General features: G+C 52.8%; 1 protein-coding gene across 2 annotated transcripts; it reads left to right on the plus strand.

Moving 5' to 3' along the window:
• The first annotated feature begins 1,272 nt into the window (after nt 1-1,272).
• Nucleotides 1,273-14,962, plus strand: PRRT1B (proline rich transmembrane protein 1B). Of its 2 annotated transcripts, XM_074331223.1 has the most exons (5): nt 1,273-1,463; nt 9,681-9,749; nt 9,889-10,367; nt 11,175-11,318; nt 12,348-14,962. In XM_074331223.1, exons 1-5 carry the CDS (start codon nt 1,454-1,456, stop codon nt 12,495-12,497), a joined length of 852 nt encoding a protein of 283 aa, XP_074187324.1. In that variant the 5' UTR covers nt 1,273-1,453; the 3' UTR covers nt 12,498-14,962. The 2 variants fall into 2 exon arrangements, with proteins under 2 accessions (XP_074187324.1, XP_074187325.1); XM_074331224.1 differs by lacking the exon at nt 9,681-9,749 and having other exon boundaries at nt 1,274-1,463.
• The last annotated feature ends 206 nt before the right edge of the window (nt 14,963-15,168 follow it).

Below are 15,168 nucleotides of genomic sequence, written 5' to 3' on the forward strand. Positions count from 1 at the left end.
AGTGACACTTTTTTTTTAACTTTTATTTATTTTAAGTGTGTTTTTCCAGGACTCATCAGCTCCAAGTCAAGTAGTTGTTTCAATCTAGTTGTGGAGGGTGCAGCTCACAGTGGCCCATGTGGGGATCGAACCAGCAACCTTGTTGTTAAGAGCATCGAGCTCTAACCAACTGAGCTAACCAGCTGCCCTAGAGTTACACTTTTAACTTATAAGCATAAATAAAAGAATTAAAAACATTTATATAGATACGAAATTAGCACTACCCATGTATAATGCGCAGCCCTATTTTTCACTTACAAATTTGGGCAAAAAAATGTGCATTATACACGGCAAAATACGGTATGCTAGGAACGACATAGTCACTTGCACTACTCTTGTAGCTTTTCTCTGAGTTTGAAATTATTTTCAAACAAAAAGTCTTTAAAACCACTTGAAGGGAAGGTACACAGAATAGAGTGCATAACAACAGAAAAAATATTATGGGGGAAAAAACGTGCATTTTAAGAGCCAAATGAAAATTCTAACGGTGAAAAATAAAGACACTGCACTGTTTCCGCCAGAGAGTGCCCCTCACCATAGGTTTGCCTGAGGTGTCCGTGTGATTGGCTTTCTGCGTTCTTGGGAGGCGTGCTGCAGATGAGAGGTGCCCCCTCAGGGCCACACGCCAGGTGTACATGATGGCCTTGTGTGTTACTAGTGATGCCAGCCCTGACCACGGGTCAGGCGGGACCTCAGGATTCTCCACAGGACACTTGCTGGTTTTCCCTTTGTACGTCCTAAGTATTAATATTTTGCAGGAGGTACTTTGAGACTTAGCAAACATTCTGTTTCTCTTTAAACCATTTTCACCCACTAGTGGCTCTTGCCCGTGGCGACTATTACTGCGATGACCTAATGGTGATTTTCTACTTCCCTCATTCCTTCTACTGTTATTAGTTGGGATTCTGCAACTAGGATCTGCTGGTCCTATTATTTTGCATACGGATGTCGTTATTGATTTCTAGAGTGACACTTTCCCAAAAGTGTCACTCTAGTGCATGTCCCAAATACATGCAGCTGTGCTGTCCGGTGTGGCCAAGCCTCCACTACTTCTCCATCGTCTCACACTGGCCTTCCTGGCCCCGTGCGCATTTGCAGGCTTAGCCCTGCCCTTTCCCAACTTTGCCCGGCTTCTGCCCTCCTCCCACCGCATCCAACTCCACTGCGACCTTCCCCTCTCTGCGGGGCGGGTGGGTGGGTGGGGGGCACGCAGGTTGGGGCCCCGCGCTAGGGCGCGCGGGAGCCACCTGTTGACACAGCGTGGGTAACCCAGGCGGTCAATTATTAACCGGCCGAGCTGCCGGCACCAGGAAACCCGAGCCGGCGGCGAAAGCGGAGCCGGGCCCGACGGCGGCGGGAGGCGCTGGGTGCCGGTAGCCGCGCCGCCCTGCTTGCCCGGCCGCCGGCCCGCGCCATGGACGCAGGTAAGGGAGCGGGGCACCGGGTGCACGCTGCGCGCCTCCCCTCCCACCCCCCCGACCCGGGCTCCGAGGGTCCCCGTGGCGGGGCTGCGGACCGAGGGGCGGGAAGGTGGGGGCGCGCCCGGCCTGGCTCCGGAGGCTCTTTCTGCGTGGCCCCAACCTAGCCCTACTCTGGGACACCGCACCCCCCACCCCCACCCCCACCCCCACCCCGAACTGGGGAGACCAGGAGGCTGCCGTGGGAAGTTCAGGCAGCTTGGGACATGTCCCCATTAAGCTCTATGGGTGCCCCTGCAGGAGAGCTGGGAGGGGCCGCCTTTGGCGTGGCCCCGGGGTCCCTGCAGCCCCACCTTTTCCCACCCCAGAGCAGGCAGCAGGGGCTAGAGCAGTGGAAATTTGGGGAGCATTTTCCACTCCCCTCCCCCACGCCCTGTCCTTCCTCTGGTGACGATGTTCACCCCTCTGTCCAGGCTGAAGTCCTTAGAGCGGGGGTAGGGGGCGACCCTGGGGGCAGAGACAGGGCCAGGGAAGGGAGACACAGACAGCAAGAGACCCCGCCGACCGCGAGGGACCGCGAGAGGAGGGTGAGGTGTGGTGGGGGAGGGCCGAGCCGGAGAGATGGGGAGAGAAGGGCGGGACCGCCGAAAGATTCATTCAAGGACCCACGACGGCCCCCACCGGAACCGGGCCCTGGAAGGGGCGGGGTGGGCAGTGAACCGAGACCCTCCCCCAACCCCCGTCCCTGTCCCCAGGAGTCCCAGGCCCGCGGGGAGGTACGAGGGTGGCGGTGGCGGCGGGAGACCGGGGTGGTGCAGAGCCCTGCCTGGCCCCCAACGACAACCAGCGGGGAGGCACCTAGATTTCTTCTGCCCCCCGGCTCGCTCGCAGGGGTTACAGCTGCGAGGAGGGGCGGGGCCCGGCCTGGCTCTAAGCGCCGCCACCACCTGCGACCCTCGAGCACCTCCCCCACCTTTTCGCCGGAATGTCCCGCGGAGGCTCGGGTGTCGAGAACCCGAGAACCACGGGCCGCGGCCCTGGCAGCCCCGCCAGCACATTTATTTACTCTGTAGCCCTATCTCCGCGCCATCGGGCCAGGTATTTGCCCTGGCGGGGCCCAGGGAAGATGTGGTTTTTGTTTCTATAACTGGGGCAAGGGCTCGGCGGCCCCGGGGGCATTCCTGTGCCAGCATCCCGTGCCAGCATCCCGTAGGGACCGGCATCGAGTGGACCTGCCAGCCGAGGCTCGGGTTACCTGCTAGGAGCCTCAGTTCTGGCGTCTGTGAAATGGGGATAGGAAAAGAAAAGCGCACCGAGGATGACAGATACTATAACAAAGCCCTCAGAACAGGGCCTGGTCACAGGTTCACTGTTACCACTTCTGAATGGTTGTTACCATTATTATCCTCATTTTATGGAGGAGGAAACAGAGGCACGGAGCATCTATGCCACATGCCTGTAAGGTCACACAGCCCGAGTTCACGCGTTGGCCGTGCTGGTTCGATGTTAAGGCAACTGTACGTTCTGTGCACGCGTAGTTAATGCCTAATAGTGGGAGCTGCTGCTGATCGCGCTGTCACTGCTAGTCACCCGGACCCCTTACCCACAACGCTTCAGCCACATGCTCAGCAGTGGCGCAGACACCTGAATGTGCTCAGATCGCGGTGTTGTCGCAGGGTTTGTGTACAGAATTGTGTTTCTGGGCCTTGGACGCAGGTCCAAACGTGTGCGACTGACAGCTTGGCTGGCTGGCTGGTGCCTCTGCGTAGTCGCATATTCGGAGGGGGATTTGGGGCTTTGCGTGGCAGGGAAGGTGGGTTTTGGCTGAGAGCTTCATAAGGAAGTGAGCCAGTGGCACTGGAAGGCCCCCCCCACCCCCCCACCCCGCTTGGACAGCAAGCACCGGCTCTCATCCCCCCCGCCCCCACCCCCACCCCAGGCGGCCATGGTGCTGCTGCTGCCTTCATTATTTAAAACTCCAGCCCTTGGCTGGTGGGTGGGGTTGGGGGATGCCCTGGAAATCCTGGAAGCATCTAACCAGGTCTCTACAGGGGCGGGAGTCTGGCTGCCCCCGCCCTGGGATATTTAGGCCACGCCCACCTCCCACTTGGCTCAGCAACCCCTCAGCCCCCGCCAGGGTCTGCCTGGAAGAGCCCAGCTCTTTGGATCAAACTTAACAGTCACAGACGTTCTGACTTTCAGTGTGGAGCTCACTTCCCAGCTGCTCTCATTCCTTGCCCCCCCCCCCCCCCCAGATGGCCCAAACTGGCCAGAACACCGTTCCCTTTTCTCACCTTCCTAACTTCAGATAGCGGCAGCCAGTGTTAGTGGAGCAGCGCTCATAGCGGCCTAAGCACTTCACTTTACGGGTGAATGCTCATTTAATCTCCACAATACCCCCCTCCAGGTGTTGTTTTGAAGGGTGAGGAAACTGAAGAGGCACAGGGTGGGTGAAGCCCCGCAGGAGGCCTGGCCCCTGAGCTCAGCCTCCTGAAGATAAGAGAGAACCTCATCCCAGCCCCACCAGCCCAGCCCAGCCCCAAACGCTGAGCCGGAGATGAGAGAGGTTCGCTCTGCCCTCTCAGTAGTCTTGACGACTCTTTCCCCTCCGCGTCCCCATGTGCTGTCAGGCTGGGGTACCCTCCTCAATGCTGCCTGAGTCCGTCCATTGGTCCACATCACTTCTGGCCCCGTGCCTTCGTTCTGGCTCAGGCCATCATTGTCTCTCCTTTTATTCAGCCACGGCCTCCTCCCCAACCTCCTGTCCTGATTCTGGGCACTGCCAATGTGCCTGGCACTGGCTGCCAAGGAAACTTTGTATCAGTTACCAATGGGCTTTTGCTGTATAACAAACCACCCCAAAACATAGTGGCTTAAAACCGCAAGAGTTATTTCTCGTGATTTTGTAGGTCAGTGGGGTGGTTCTGCTTGTCAAGTCCAGCTCACGGGGGGCTGGTTGCCTGGGGATCAGCAGACTGTTGGCTGGGAGCTTGTGACCTGTTCAGGGGGCTTGTGCTGACTCCTCCCAATGGTGGCAGAAAGGTTCTCAGCAGCAAGAACAAGCCCAGATGTGCAAGTGCTTTAAAAAAATTTTTTTTAAAGAATGATTGAACTGTATTTGGAGTGTAATTGAAGAACAGCACACTGTCCATATTTAACATGTGCGTTTTGATCAGTTTTGACACATTATGCTTCCGTGAAGCTGTCACATCAAAATCCACCTCTTCACCATTCCCCGAAGTTTCCCTGTGCCCTTTGTGCCTGCCTTCCACCTCCATTCCTGACAACTACTGATTGGCTTTCTTTATATTGCATTTTCTAGAATTTTATATAAATGGAATCATATAGCATGTACTCTCTTTTTGACTGGCTTCTCCTCGGCATAATGATTTAGAAATTCATTTACATTATTGTGTGTATTGAGAGTTGGTTCTTTTTTATTGCTGAGGAGTTGTATCAATTATCTATTGCTGCATAACAAAGAACTCAAAATTCAGGCTTAGAACAATACATTTAGTACCCCACAGTGTGGGTCAGAGGGGTCTGGTGTGGCTTAGCTCGAGGTTTCTCAGGAAGGTACAGTCCAGCCATCAGCCAGGATGTGATCACCTCAAGACCTCACAGAGGCTGAAATGTCTGCCTCCAAACTCAGTCACCTGGGTGTCGGCAGGTTTCAGTTCCTCATGGGTTGTTGGCCTGGGTGGGGGGTGGTCTCAATTCCATCTGGGCTGTTGGACTAAGGCCCATGCCACACCAGGCCACATCACATGGGCCTCTTCACGTGACTCCTTGCAACATGGAAGCTCGTTTTTTCTTGGAGTTACTGGACATAGAAAGAGAGAGAGCAACTGAGAAGAAGCCACAGTCTTTTTAAAACCTAATCTCAGAAGTGACACCTCACATCTTCTGCCATATTCTCTTCATTAGCAAGTCATGAAGTCCAGCCCACATCAAGGGGAGAGGATTACATGTTGAGAGGCAGGGCTCCTTGGGGGCCATTGTAAGGCTGCCCACCATAGACATAGTCCCTCGTATGGACAGAGCAAAGGTGCTTTCGTTTATTCTTTCATCTGTTAATGGCTGTGTGTGTTATTTCCAATTTGGACTATTACAAATAGAGCTGCTATAAACATTGGCACACGAGTCTTTGTGTGGTCATATGTTTTTATTTCTCTTGGGTAAATACCTATGAGTGGAATTGTTGGGTCATATGGTAAGCGTATGTTTAACATATTAAGAAACTGTCAGACTGTTTCCCAAAGTGGTTGTGTTACTCTGCTTTTCTACCAGGTGTCTAAGAGTCCCATGTGTTTTATATACTTGCCAAAGCATGCTACGGTCTGGTTTTGGGGTTTCCCCCCCATTCTAGTTGGTATGTAGTGATATCTTGTGCTTTTAATTGGCATTTCTAATTTTGATGGCATTTCTGGTGACTAATGACATTGAGCATTTTTGTATGTGCTTATTGGGCATTCAGATATCTTCTTTGGTGAAGTGTTTACAAATATTTCATCCACTTTCTCATTGGGATATTTGAGTTATTGAGTTGGAAGAGTTCTTTATACACTGTTGATATAACTCCTTTGTCTGATATGATAATGTGTTATGAATATTTACTCACACTCTGACATATCTTCGTGTTTTCTTAGTAATGTCTTTTTTTTAAATTTTTTATTGGGGGACAGTGTGTTTCTCCAGGGCCCATCAGCTCCAAGTCGTTGTCCTTCAATCTAGTTGTGGAGGGCGCAGCTCAGCTCCGGTCCAGTTGCCATTGCTAGTTGCAGGGGGCGCAGCCCACCATCCCTTGCGGGACTCAAGGAGTTGAACTGGCAACCTTGTGGTTGACAGCCCACTGGCCCATGTGGGAATCGAACCAGCAGCCTTTGGTGTTAGGAGCATAGGGCTCCAATCGCCTGAGCCACTGGGCCGGCCCTGTTGGGAGGTTTTTGATTACTGTTTCAATCTCCTTATTAGTAATTGGTCTGTTCAGAGTTTCTATTTCTTCATGTTTCAGTCTTGGTAGTTGTAGGTTTCTAGGAATTTGTTCATTTCTTGTAGGTTGTCCAATTTTGTTGGTGTCTAATTGTTCATTATGGTCTCATGATACTTGGGCATTTCTGTGGTATCAGTTGTAAGATCTCTTTCATTTCTGATTTTGAGTTTTCTGTCTCTTTTTTTGTGAGTATAGCTAAAGATTTGTCAATTTTGTTTATCTTTTCAAAGAATCAGCTCTTCATTTCATTGACCTTTCCTATTGTCTTTTTAGTCTCTATTTTATTTATTCCTGCTTCTGATCTTTATTCCCTCCCCTCTACTAACTTTGGGCTTTGTTCTTTTTCTAGTTCCTTGAGGTGTAAAGTTAGATTGGTTGAGATTTTTGTTTCTTGATGTAGGCATTTATTGCTATGAACTTCCCTCTTAGAACTGCTTTTGCTGCATCCCATAAGTGTTGGTATGCTGTATTTCCCCTTTCATTTGTCGCAAGGTATTTTTTTTATTTCTTCTTTGACCCATTTGTTGTTCAGTAGCATGCTGCTTAATCTCCGACCTATTGTAAAATTTCCAGTTTTCCTGTGATTGATTTCTAGTTTCATACCACTGGGTCTGAAAAGATGCTTGATATGACTTCAATCTTCCTAAAATTTTTAAGACTCGTTTTGTGTTCAAACATATGATTTATCCTGGAGAATGTTCCCTGTGCGCTTGAGAAGAATGTGTATTCTTTTGGTTCTGTATATATCTGTTTAATCCATCTGGTATAATGTATCATTTAAGGCCAATGTTTCCTTATTGACTTTTCTGTCTGGATGATGTATCCATTGATGTAAGTTGGGTAGTAAAGTTCCCTGCTATTACTGTCTTGCTGTCCATTTCTCTCTTTAGGTCTGTTCATACTTACCATGTATATTTAGGTGTTTCTATGTTGGGTGCATAAATATTTATAAATGTATACTCTTGTTGGATTGACTTCTTTATCATTATGTAGGACTATTCTTTGTGTCTTATTACAGTCTTTATTTTAAAGTCCATTTTATCTGATATAAGTATAGCTACCCCAGCTTTCTTTTGGTTTCCATTCACATGACATGTTTTTTCATCCCTTCACGTTCAGTCTGAGTGTGTCCCAACATTTAAAGGGAGTCTCTTACAGACAGCACGTTGATTGATCTTGTTTCTTTATCCATTTAGGCTCTCTATGTCTTTTGGTTAGATGATTTAGTTCATTTACATTGAAAATAATATTGATATATGTACTTACTGTCATTTTGTTAATTGTTTTTTGACTGTTTTGGTGGTCCAATTTTCAATGTCTGTCTTATGCTAGTTTAGGTCTGTCCCCTACATGTAGGTGGGAGGTGAACCCAAGACTTGTATGGATCCATTCTTGAGTGACTAACCATCACAGTTTGTTTGGGACTGAGGGTTTTTCCAGGATGTGCGATTGTCAGTAGTAAATCTGAGACAGTCCTGGGCAAACTGAGATGCACTGGTCACCCCATTTCCCATACAAAACTAGGGGAGCCCCCTCTGCCATGCCTTTCTCTTCAGGATGTCCCCCACTCTTCCATTCTACAAGGGCCCTTTCCTGGTTTCTCTGGCCAGAATTACAGGGTTTCTAGTGGAGTTTAGCTGCCCATCTGCTCCTCCACCATGTCGCTCTGGGGCTGGATCTTCAAACTTTGAGGGAAACAAGAGAGGCAAATGGGAAATACTCCTTGAAGGTTGCTTCTCTGAGTTTTGACTCCATTCCACTGCCTGCTTTTGTTCACTTTTCAGTGGCTTTGGGTAATTTCCTTTAATATTTTGTCTAAAGTTTTCAGTTTTAATCAGCAGGAGAGATAGGCTTTTTAAAAACTGATAAAATATACCTAAGATTTACCATCTTAACCATTTTTAAGTGTACAGTTCAGTGGCATTAAGTACATTCACGTTGTTGTGCCACCATCACCACCATCATCTCCAGAACTTTCTCATCTTCTGAAATAGAAACTCTGTCCCCATTAAACACTAACTCCTCATCCCTTCCCAGCCCCTGGAAACCTGGAGAGATAGGTTTTTAAAGCCTCTGCTTGCACAATGTTTATCAATGTTCCATTGGACGAAGCAGGTCACATGGCCTAGTCCAGATTCAAGGGGTGGAAAAACAGATGGAACAGCACAGGTAAAGATGGAAGCATACACGGCAGGTCTGTGAGGAGCACAGGCCCTGAGTGAGCCCCTGGCTGCTGTGAGAAGATGGAGTGGGGCGCCCTTGGGAGCTCAGCACTCCTTGCCACTGGGGATCCCTCCTCCATGGACCAGCTCAGCAGGGCCTGGGAGGAGTGGGGGTTGGGGTGGGGCTGAGAGGGGGGATTTCAGCAAGTCTCTTCCACCATCACCTGAATTGTCACTGTTGTGTCTGTTTTACTTATTTCTCTGCTTTCTATAACCCTAAGGACACTTAGGAAATGAACTTCCAAAGCTAGGCCCAGGGCTGCCCACCCCTTCTGTGGGGCCTTGAATGCCCACTCAGGTCCAGGGGGTCCACCCAGGACTCTCGTCCAGGCCCTTCCTCCAGTACCTGCCTGAGGCCTAGAGGTGGTCAGCTGTCAGAATACTCTCAGGAGGTGCAGGCAGACCTTCAGGGTTGTTGAGTCCTGTTCAGGTGCCTCCAGGGCTTATCGTGTGAATGCTGGAGGCCAAGGCAAGGCTGGAAGGCAGCTGAGCAGCTGAGGGCCTCTGAGCCCCGGCTTCAAGCTGCTGGGAAGGCTTCTCTCTACCCACTGCTGCTCTCCTCTCTCTGCCCCTCCCCACCCTCATTCAGGTTTTGTTTCCTCTCTGCCCCTGTAGGCACTTGACCCTTAGTGACCTCCTGTCTCTCTGAGGTCACTCAGTTGGGGTCTGAGAACTCCTGAGCATCCCACCTTCCCCAGCTCCCAAGCCAAGAATCTGATTGGCTCAGCTCATCTCCTGAAAGCAGTCCCCACTGGACTGTGTCACAGACCAGCCTCCCAGGGGGCTTCCCTGGGTCGATGGTCCTTTCTTGGGCCAATCTGCTGCCGCAGCAGGGCAGTGGGGCAGGACTACCTCCCAGTAGTAGCAATCTGGACCAAGGGCCCACCGGGCAGGGGAAGACCTGCAGACTGTCCAGGCTGGACACCCACTGGCTGTGTGACCACCAGCAAGGCACTTCACCTCTCTGAGCCTCAGTTTTCTTGTCCTGTCTTTGCACTTTGGGTAAAGATTCTTCAAGGACCCGGCTTGGAGAGGCTCCAGCGCAGGCTGTCACCCCCAGCCCCACGATGCCCACAGGTGTGTGGTGTGGAAGGGGTCAGGATTGGCAAGGTCTTTGCGACTTTCTCCTTGGAGGGGCTGTTTCGGGGCTTAGAGGGAGGAGTCCCACTGGGCTCGGTGGCCTCTTGGGGCTCAGGAACCTGCCATTTCTTCCTAGGAGCGGACACGAAAGGGGGCAGTGGTCCCGTGGCCGCTGAGGACCCCCGGAGCCCGAAGCTCCCACAGCTCCCGCAGCTCCCGCAGCTCCCGCGCCGCCCGCAGCTCCTGGATGAGGATGGAGAGCCACCGGAGGAAGCGGCCATGGACGGGGGCAGAGCCCCGTCACAGGAGGACCCCCCCGCCGACTCCCAGGCTGAGGCCTCGGCGGCAGCCCCCGCCCAGGCCCAGGCCATGGGCGAGGCCAGGCAGGGGCCCAAGGTGGTGGCTGGGGGCGTCCCCAACATCGGCTTCGTGGGCGAACCCCCACCCTACGCGCCACCCGACCCCAAGGCGGTGCATCTGCTCTACCCGCCCTTCCCGCAGGGGCCGGTCCTCTTCCAGCCGGGGCCGTCGCCCCAGGCCCTGTACCCACCGCCGTCCGCCACGCCCCTCTACCCCGGCTCGGCCCCCGCGCCGCTCTTCGCGTCGTTCCCTGTGGTGAGTGGGGCACCCCCAGCATGCGGCCACCCCTCCCTCGCTCAGCTCGGTGCCTGCTCCATGCCCACCTTACCCCCTACTCACCCCGTAACCCCACTTACTCATGCCCCTCTCGCCCTCCCCCCCACCTCCCTCGGGTGGGACAGTTTGGCAGCAATCAGAGGTCACTAAGCGACTCCAGCAGAGGGGCTTCTGTGCCCAGAGGAAAACGAAAGGGTTACCTCAGCCTGGGGAGTGGGGGAGCCCAGGAGGCTTCCCAGAAGTGGGGGGCATTTGAGCTGGGTTCTGAGGGACGAATAGGAGAATTCAGGCAGAGAAGGAACGGCACTCTTGCCAGAGGACACAGCACAGGTGTGGAAGTAGCCGAACCTGGGCGTCTGGGAAGGACGGTGGTTTGTTCAGCTTCGTGGGGAGGAGACGATAGGTAGGTGGGATCCATTGTGAGGGGCCCAGGGCCTTTGGGTGGGAGATGATTTGATGAAATTTTTACAACAAAACGCCTTGGGTGGAGAGCTTGGAGCTCCGCTCCCCAGAACCGGAGCCCAGTGAGGACGGAGACACAGTGGTGGCTGGACCCTGCACTGAGCAATTTAGAGAGGATTCCTGGCGGCTGAGTGACAGGCTGGGGTGTGGAGAGAGAGAGCAGAAGGGGGGGTCTTGACCTGACCCCTTGGTGACCTGCAGCCTCACTGGGTGGGGGTTGGGGGTGGGCGGAGTGATCCTCGCTGGCGCTGTCCTTACTCGGGCGTCTGGGGGCGGGGCGGGCTCCATGGCTCCCTCACGGCTCCGTGGCCTCTGCCCCCGCAGTACAACAACCCCATGGCCGGCATGCCAGCCTCCGCCACGGTGGAGCACAGGCCGCTGCCCAAGGACTACATGATGGAGTCCGTGCTCGTGACCCTCTTCTGCTGCCTGCTCACCGGGCTCATCGCCATCGTCTACTCCCATGAGGTAGGGGTCGTGGGGTCCCCTGGGTACAGCCCTCCCAGCAGGCAGCTGCCGGTGCCAGGGGGCGGGGGTTCAGCACTGCCCCTTCCCAGCATCTGGGGCCCTGGGGTTTCTTCCCTCAAGAGGGAGGCAGGGATTGGGAAATGTGCCAGCAGTCCGTGGGGCCCAGCCCCTCTCGGATGGACACTTCCTCCCCCCTTCTGCCTCTGCCCCTTACCACTCAAGACCTGCTCTAGAAAGATCTGCTCTAGAAAGCAATTCACAAGGGAGATGTGAATGATTGAGGAGGCCCAAGGAACTGCCCACCCAGGGGGGCCTTTTGTGTAATGGACATCCATCCACCTCTAGCCATCTAGATACCTATCAGTCCAATCACCCACTCACCCACCCATTTATCCATCCATCCATCTACCCACCATCCTCTAGTCCATCCATCCATCCGTCCATCCATTCACCTACCGTCTTGAGCTCCTCCTGACCATTTCCCCTGCTCGGGGGACTCAGTGACACCAGTGTGAGGACATGCTAGTAGACAGAGCACACAAGCCTCTGGGGGGCGTCTGCCCGAGGCTGACCTGGACACAGCCCTGACTTACCCACACTGGTCAAGGTCCCCAGTCATAAGCCAGCCAGGACTGGGGGAGAAGGCAGCTCTCAGGACAGTGCAGAGGTGGGACTCTGCCTGTGAATTCTGGCTCTACCACCAGCTGTGTGACCTTGAGTGGATCACTTAACCTCTCTGAGCCTTTGTTCCTCATCGGCAAAGTGGGGGCAACAATGACACCAACCTCAGGAGTGTTGTGAGGGTTGTAGGAGATGGGTCCGCAGGAGTCGATGGTGCCAGGCCCGTGGCAGGGGCCCAGGAGCCAGCAGCCATCGCTTCCATCGCTCCCGCTCGGTTACGAGCTGTGGCCGGGGCGGGGGTCAGTCTTCCAGTCTGTGCATGGGGCCTGGCCCTGCTGGTACCTGCACGCAAGGGAGTGGGTGCTCCATGTCTGCTCACCCTCAGCCCCCACCCCTGTCTCGTTGCAGACCCGCGCGGCCCTGAGCAGGGGGGACCTGGCCCAGGCTGAGGAGGCCTCACGCAAGGCCCGCTCGCTTGTGCTCTTCAGCCTCCTCTTCGGGGTCTTCGTGTCCACCAGCTGGGTCATCTACGTGGTCGTGGCTCTCTACCTCCCTTGAGGGCTGCTCCTCCTTCAGGGAGGCCAGGACACCCTGCCCAGGGACACCCAATCTGGCCAGACCCTGTCTGTGGACTTGGATCCCTGCTGGTAGCCATCTGTTGCCTACAGAGGGGGCCCAGGGCCAGAAGAGGGTGGAATTTGCAGCCTACAGCACACCTGTGGCTGGGCCTCAGCCCCTGCAGGTGGCCTTGGGCGGTGTCCTAATCTGAGGTGTGGGCTGGGGGCCCCCTGGAGCCCCATTTCTGCAGTGCCTCCTCCTAGGTCTTCCTGCGACTGTGCTGGCCAGGCCCCGGGGCCCTTGCCTTCACCTCCCCCCTGGGAGACCACCAGAGGGACCAGAGCTCCCACTGTCCTCAGAGCCATCAAGAGGGACACTGCAAACACCGGCGTCCCTCCACCCCAGCCTAGCTCAGCGATTGCAGGGCAGAGCTGCCAGTCTCTTCTCCCTGTGGTGCTGCTGGGAGGGCCTCCCCCCTCCTTGGTAGCTCCCGGCAGGTTCTTCTGCGCCCTGCCCCATCCCAGAACAGGCTCTCTCATGCTGGCCCCACATCTAGAAACCGAGGCCACTATGTCTGGTCAATAAACCCTGGGCAGAGCCTCCAAGCTCACTCCCAGCTCACTCCCAGGGCAAGCGGCATCCGTCCGTCCACAGCCAGGCTCCTGCGCCTGCCCTCGAGATGCATCCCCTCACACACGGCTCTGGCAGCCCCTCCGAGATGCATGCCGCCTCTCCCGAGACCCGCTTCTCCTGGGCCTGCTTTACTAGCAACTTCTCTTCCGTCTTCGCTGCCTCCTGGCTTCTACCTCTACTTCTCCATCTTTCCATGGGTGTTTCAGCTCTGCCCCATTCCATCTGCATTTTCTGCTCACTCCGTCCCCAGCTTTACTGCCCAAAGATGGAGGATCAGTTGGGACCCCATGTGGAGAGGGCCACCCTGAGTTTCGGCAGCACTGTCACGCAGGCCATTCCAGAGGCTGCTGGACAACCTACAAAGCCTTGTGTCAGACTCCTGGCACCCCAGTCCGGTCAGCTGTGGTCTTGAGAGCGCTCTCGGTTTTATAACAAGGTTCAGAACCATCTGCAGAGGAAGGAAACTTCCAGAAGGGGCGTTGTGACTGACAACGACTGTCTTGGCTTGTCCAGTCCCCAAGAAGTCCTTGCCTTCAGAGTTTGTTTCTCAAGGAAATTGGGTTTTTCTCATCTGTAAACTGGGGTACAACCTGTCGCCTGGAGGTATGGGGTCTCAGTGAGAGAACCAGTGCCTGGCTTGTGGTGAGCACCTGGGGAACGCAGCTGCTGGGTGCTGATGCTGGGGGTTTCTGTGGGGTCTTCCACAGCCAAAGGTGATGGGAGAGCAGGGAGTAAGGGCCTTATCGTGAGCTTCAGGACTGCCAGCAACCTCCCAACCAGCAGACGGGAATCCTGGAGAGGGGTCTAGAGCTTTCACCAGGTTCTCAAAGGGGTTTGTGACTCAATAAGATTAAAAACCATCTGCTTCGAGAGAGAGGAGGAAGGGGGGCCTGAGGGGGGCTGAGCCATAAGAGAGCGACAGCGCAAGTTAAATCAGGTGCTTTCTGAGCACCCACTGTGAGCTGCTTGCAGCCTTGGCCGTGGCACCAGGGAGCTGGAGAGACACGGATAAGGAAGTAAGTGATGAGAGATAGTGCTTGGAGATGGAGCAGTGGCCTCCTGTTCTACGACGCATGGCTGGTCCAGAATCAGGATGTCAAAAACGGAAATGCATGATAGCTACAAAAAAGGAGGAAATAATTTTTTAGGGATCAATAGATGCCAAAAGGTATTTGGTAGAATCCAGTAGCCACAAATATTCTTCCTAAACTCTGAAGTGAAATCAGAATAGAAAAAGGTCCTCTAGGCCAGTGTTCCTTAAACTTTATAGACGAAACACCTGGGAAATATTAAAATGCAGATTCTGATTCAGTAAATGGGATCTCAGTTCTGCATTTTTAATGAGCTCCCAGTGCATGAACCAACAGCAGATGGCACATTTCAGTGGGAAATTAGTAAAACCTTAAAAACCATTATAACCAGGATCAACCCACAAAGGCCTCTGGTGTCACTATTATTCAACGTTGTTTTAAGGTTCTAGCAAATGTGAAAAAACAACAAAGTGAAATTTGTAGTATGAAAATTAGAACAGACAAAATGATTTTCTAGCTAGAATATCCAAGAGTCAATGAAAAAAAAATAGAACTAATAGGAGAACTCAGTAAAATAGTTGGACACAAAATAAATATACAATAGTCAATAGTAATAATCAGTTAAAAGTGGAAGAATTAAAAAATTCCGCTCATACTGATAAAAACAGTATAATTAGGAATAAATATAATAAGAATAATCTGGATCCAAGTGAAGTAAAGAAAGCAATTTTTTAAAATTATCAAAAACCAAAAAAAAAAAACCAACCAAAAAAAAACCTGAACAAAATATCTGGATAGGAAGATGTGATATCATAAAAATAGCCTTCTCAAAGCGATTTCATTGAATTGCAACAAGAAAACTAAGTTTTAAAAACGATGACAAAAATGTTTTCAAAATCAATATGGAAGGAAGGTGTGTAAAAATTGCTAGTAATGTTTTGAAAAAGTTGAATGAGGGTGGACCTTCTTCACCAGATATTAAAACTTAGCATGAAGCTACAATAAGG

The sequence above is a fragment of the Rhinolophus sinicus genome, linkage group LG04 (genome assembly GCF_036562045.2).
Source record: "Rhinolophus sinicus isolate RSC01 linkage group LG04, ASM3656204v1, whole genome shotgun sequence".
NCBI classification, from domain to species: domain Eukaryota; kingdom Metazoa; phylum Chordata; class Mammalia; order Chiroptera; family Rhinolophidae; genus Rhinolophus; species Rhinolophus sinicus.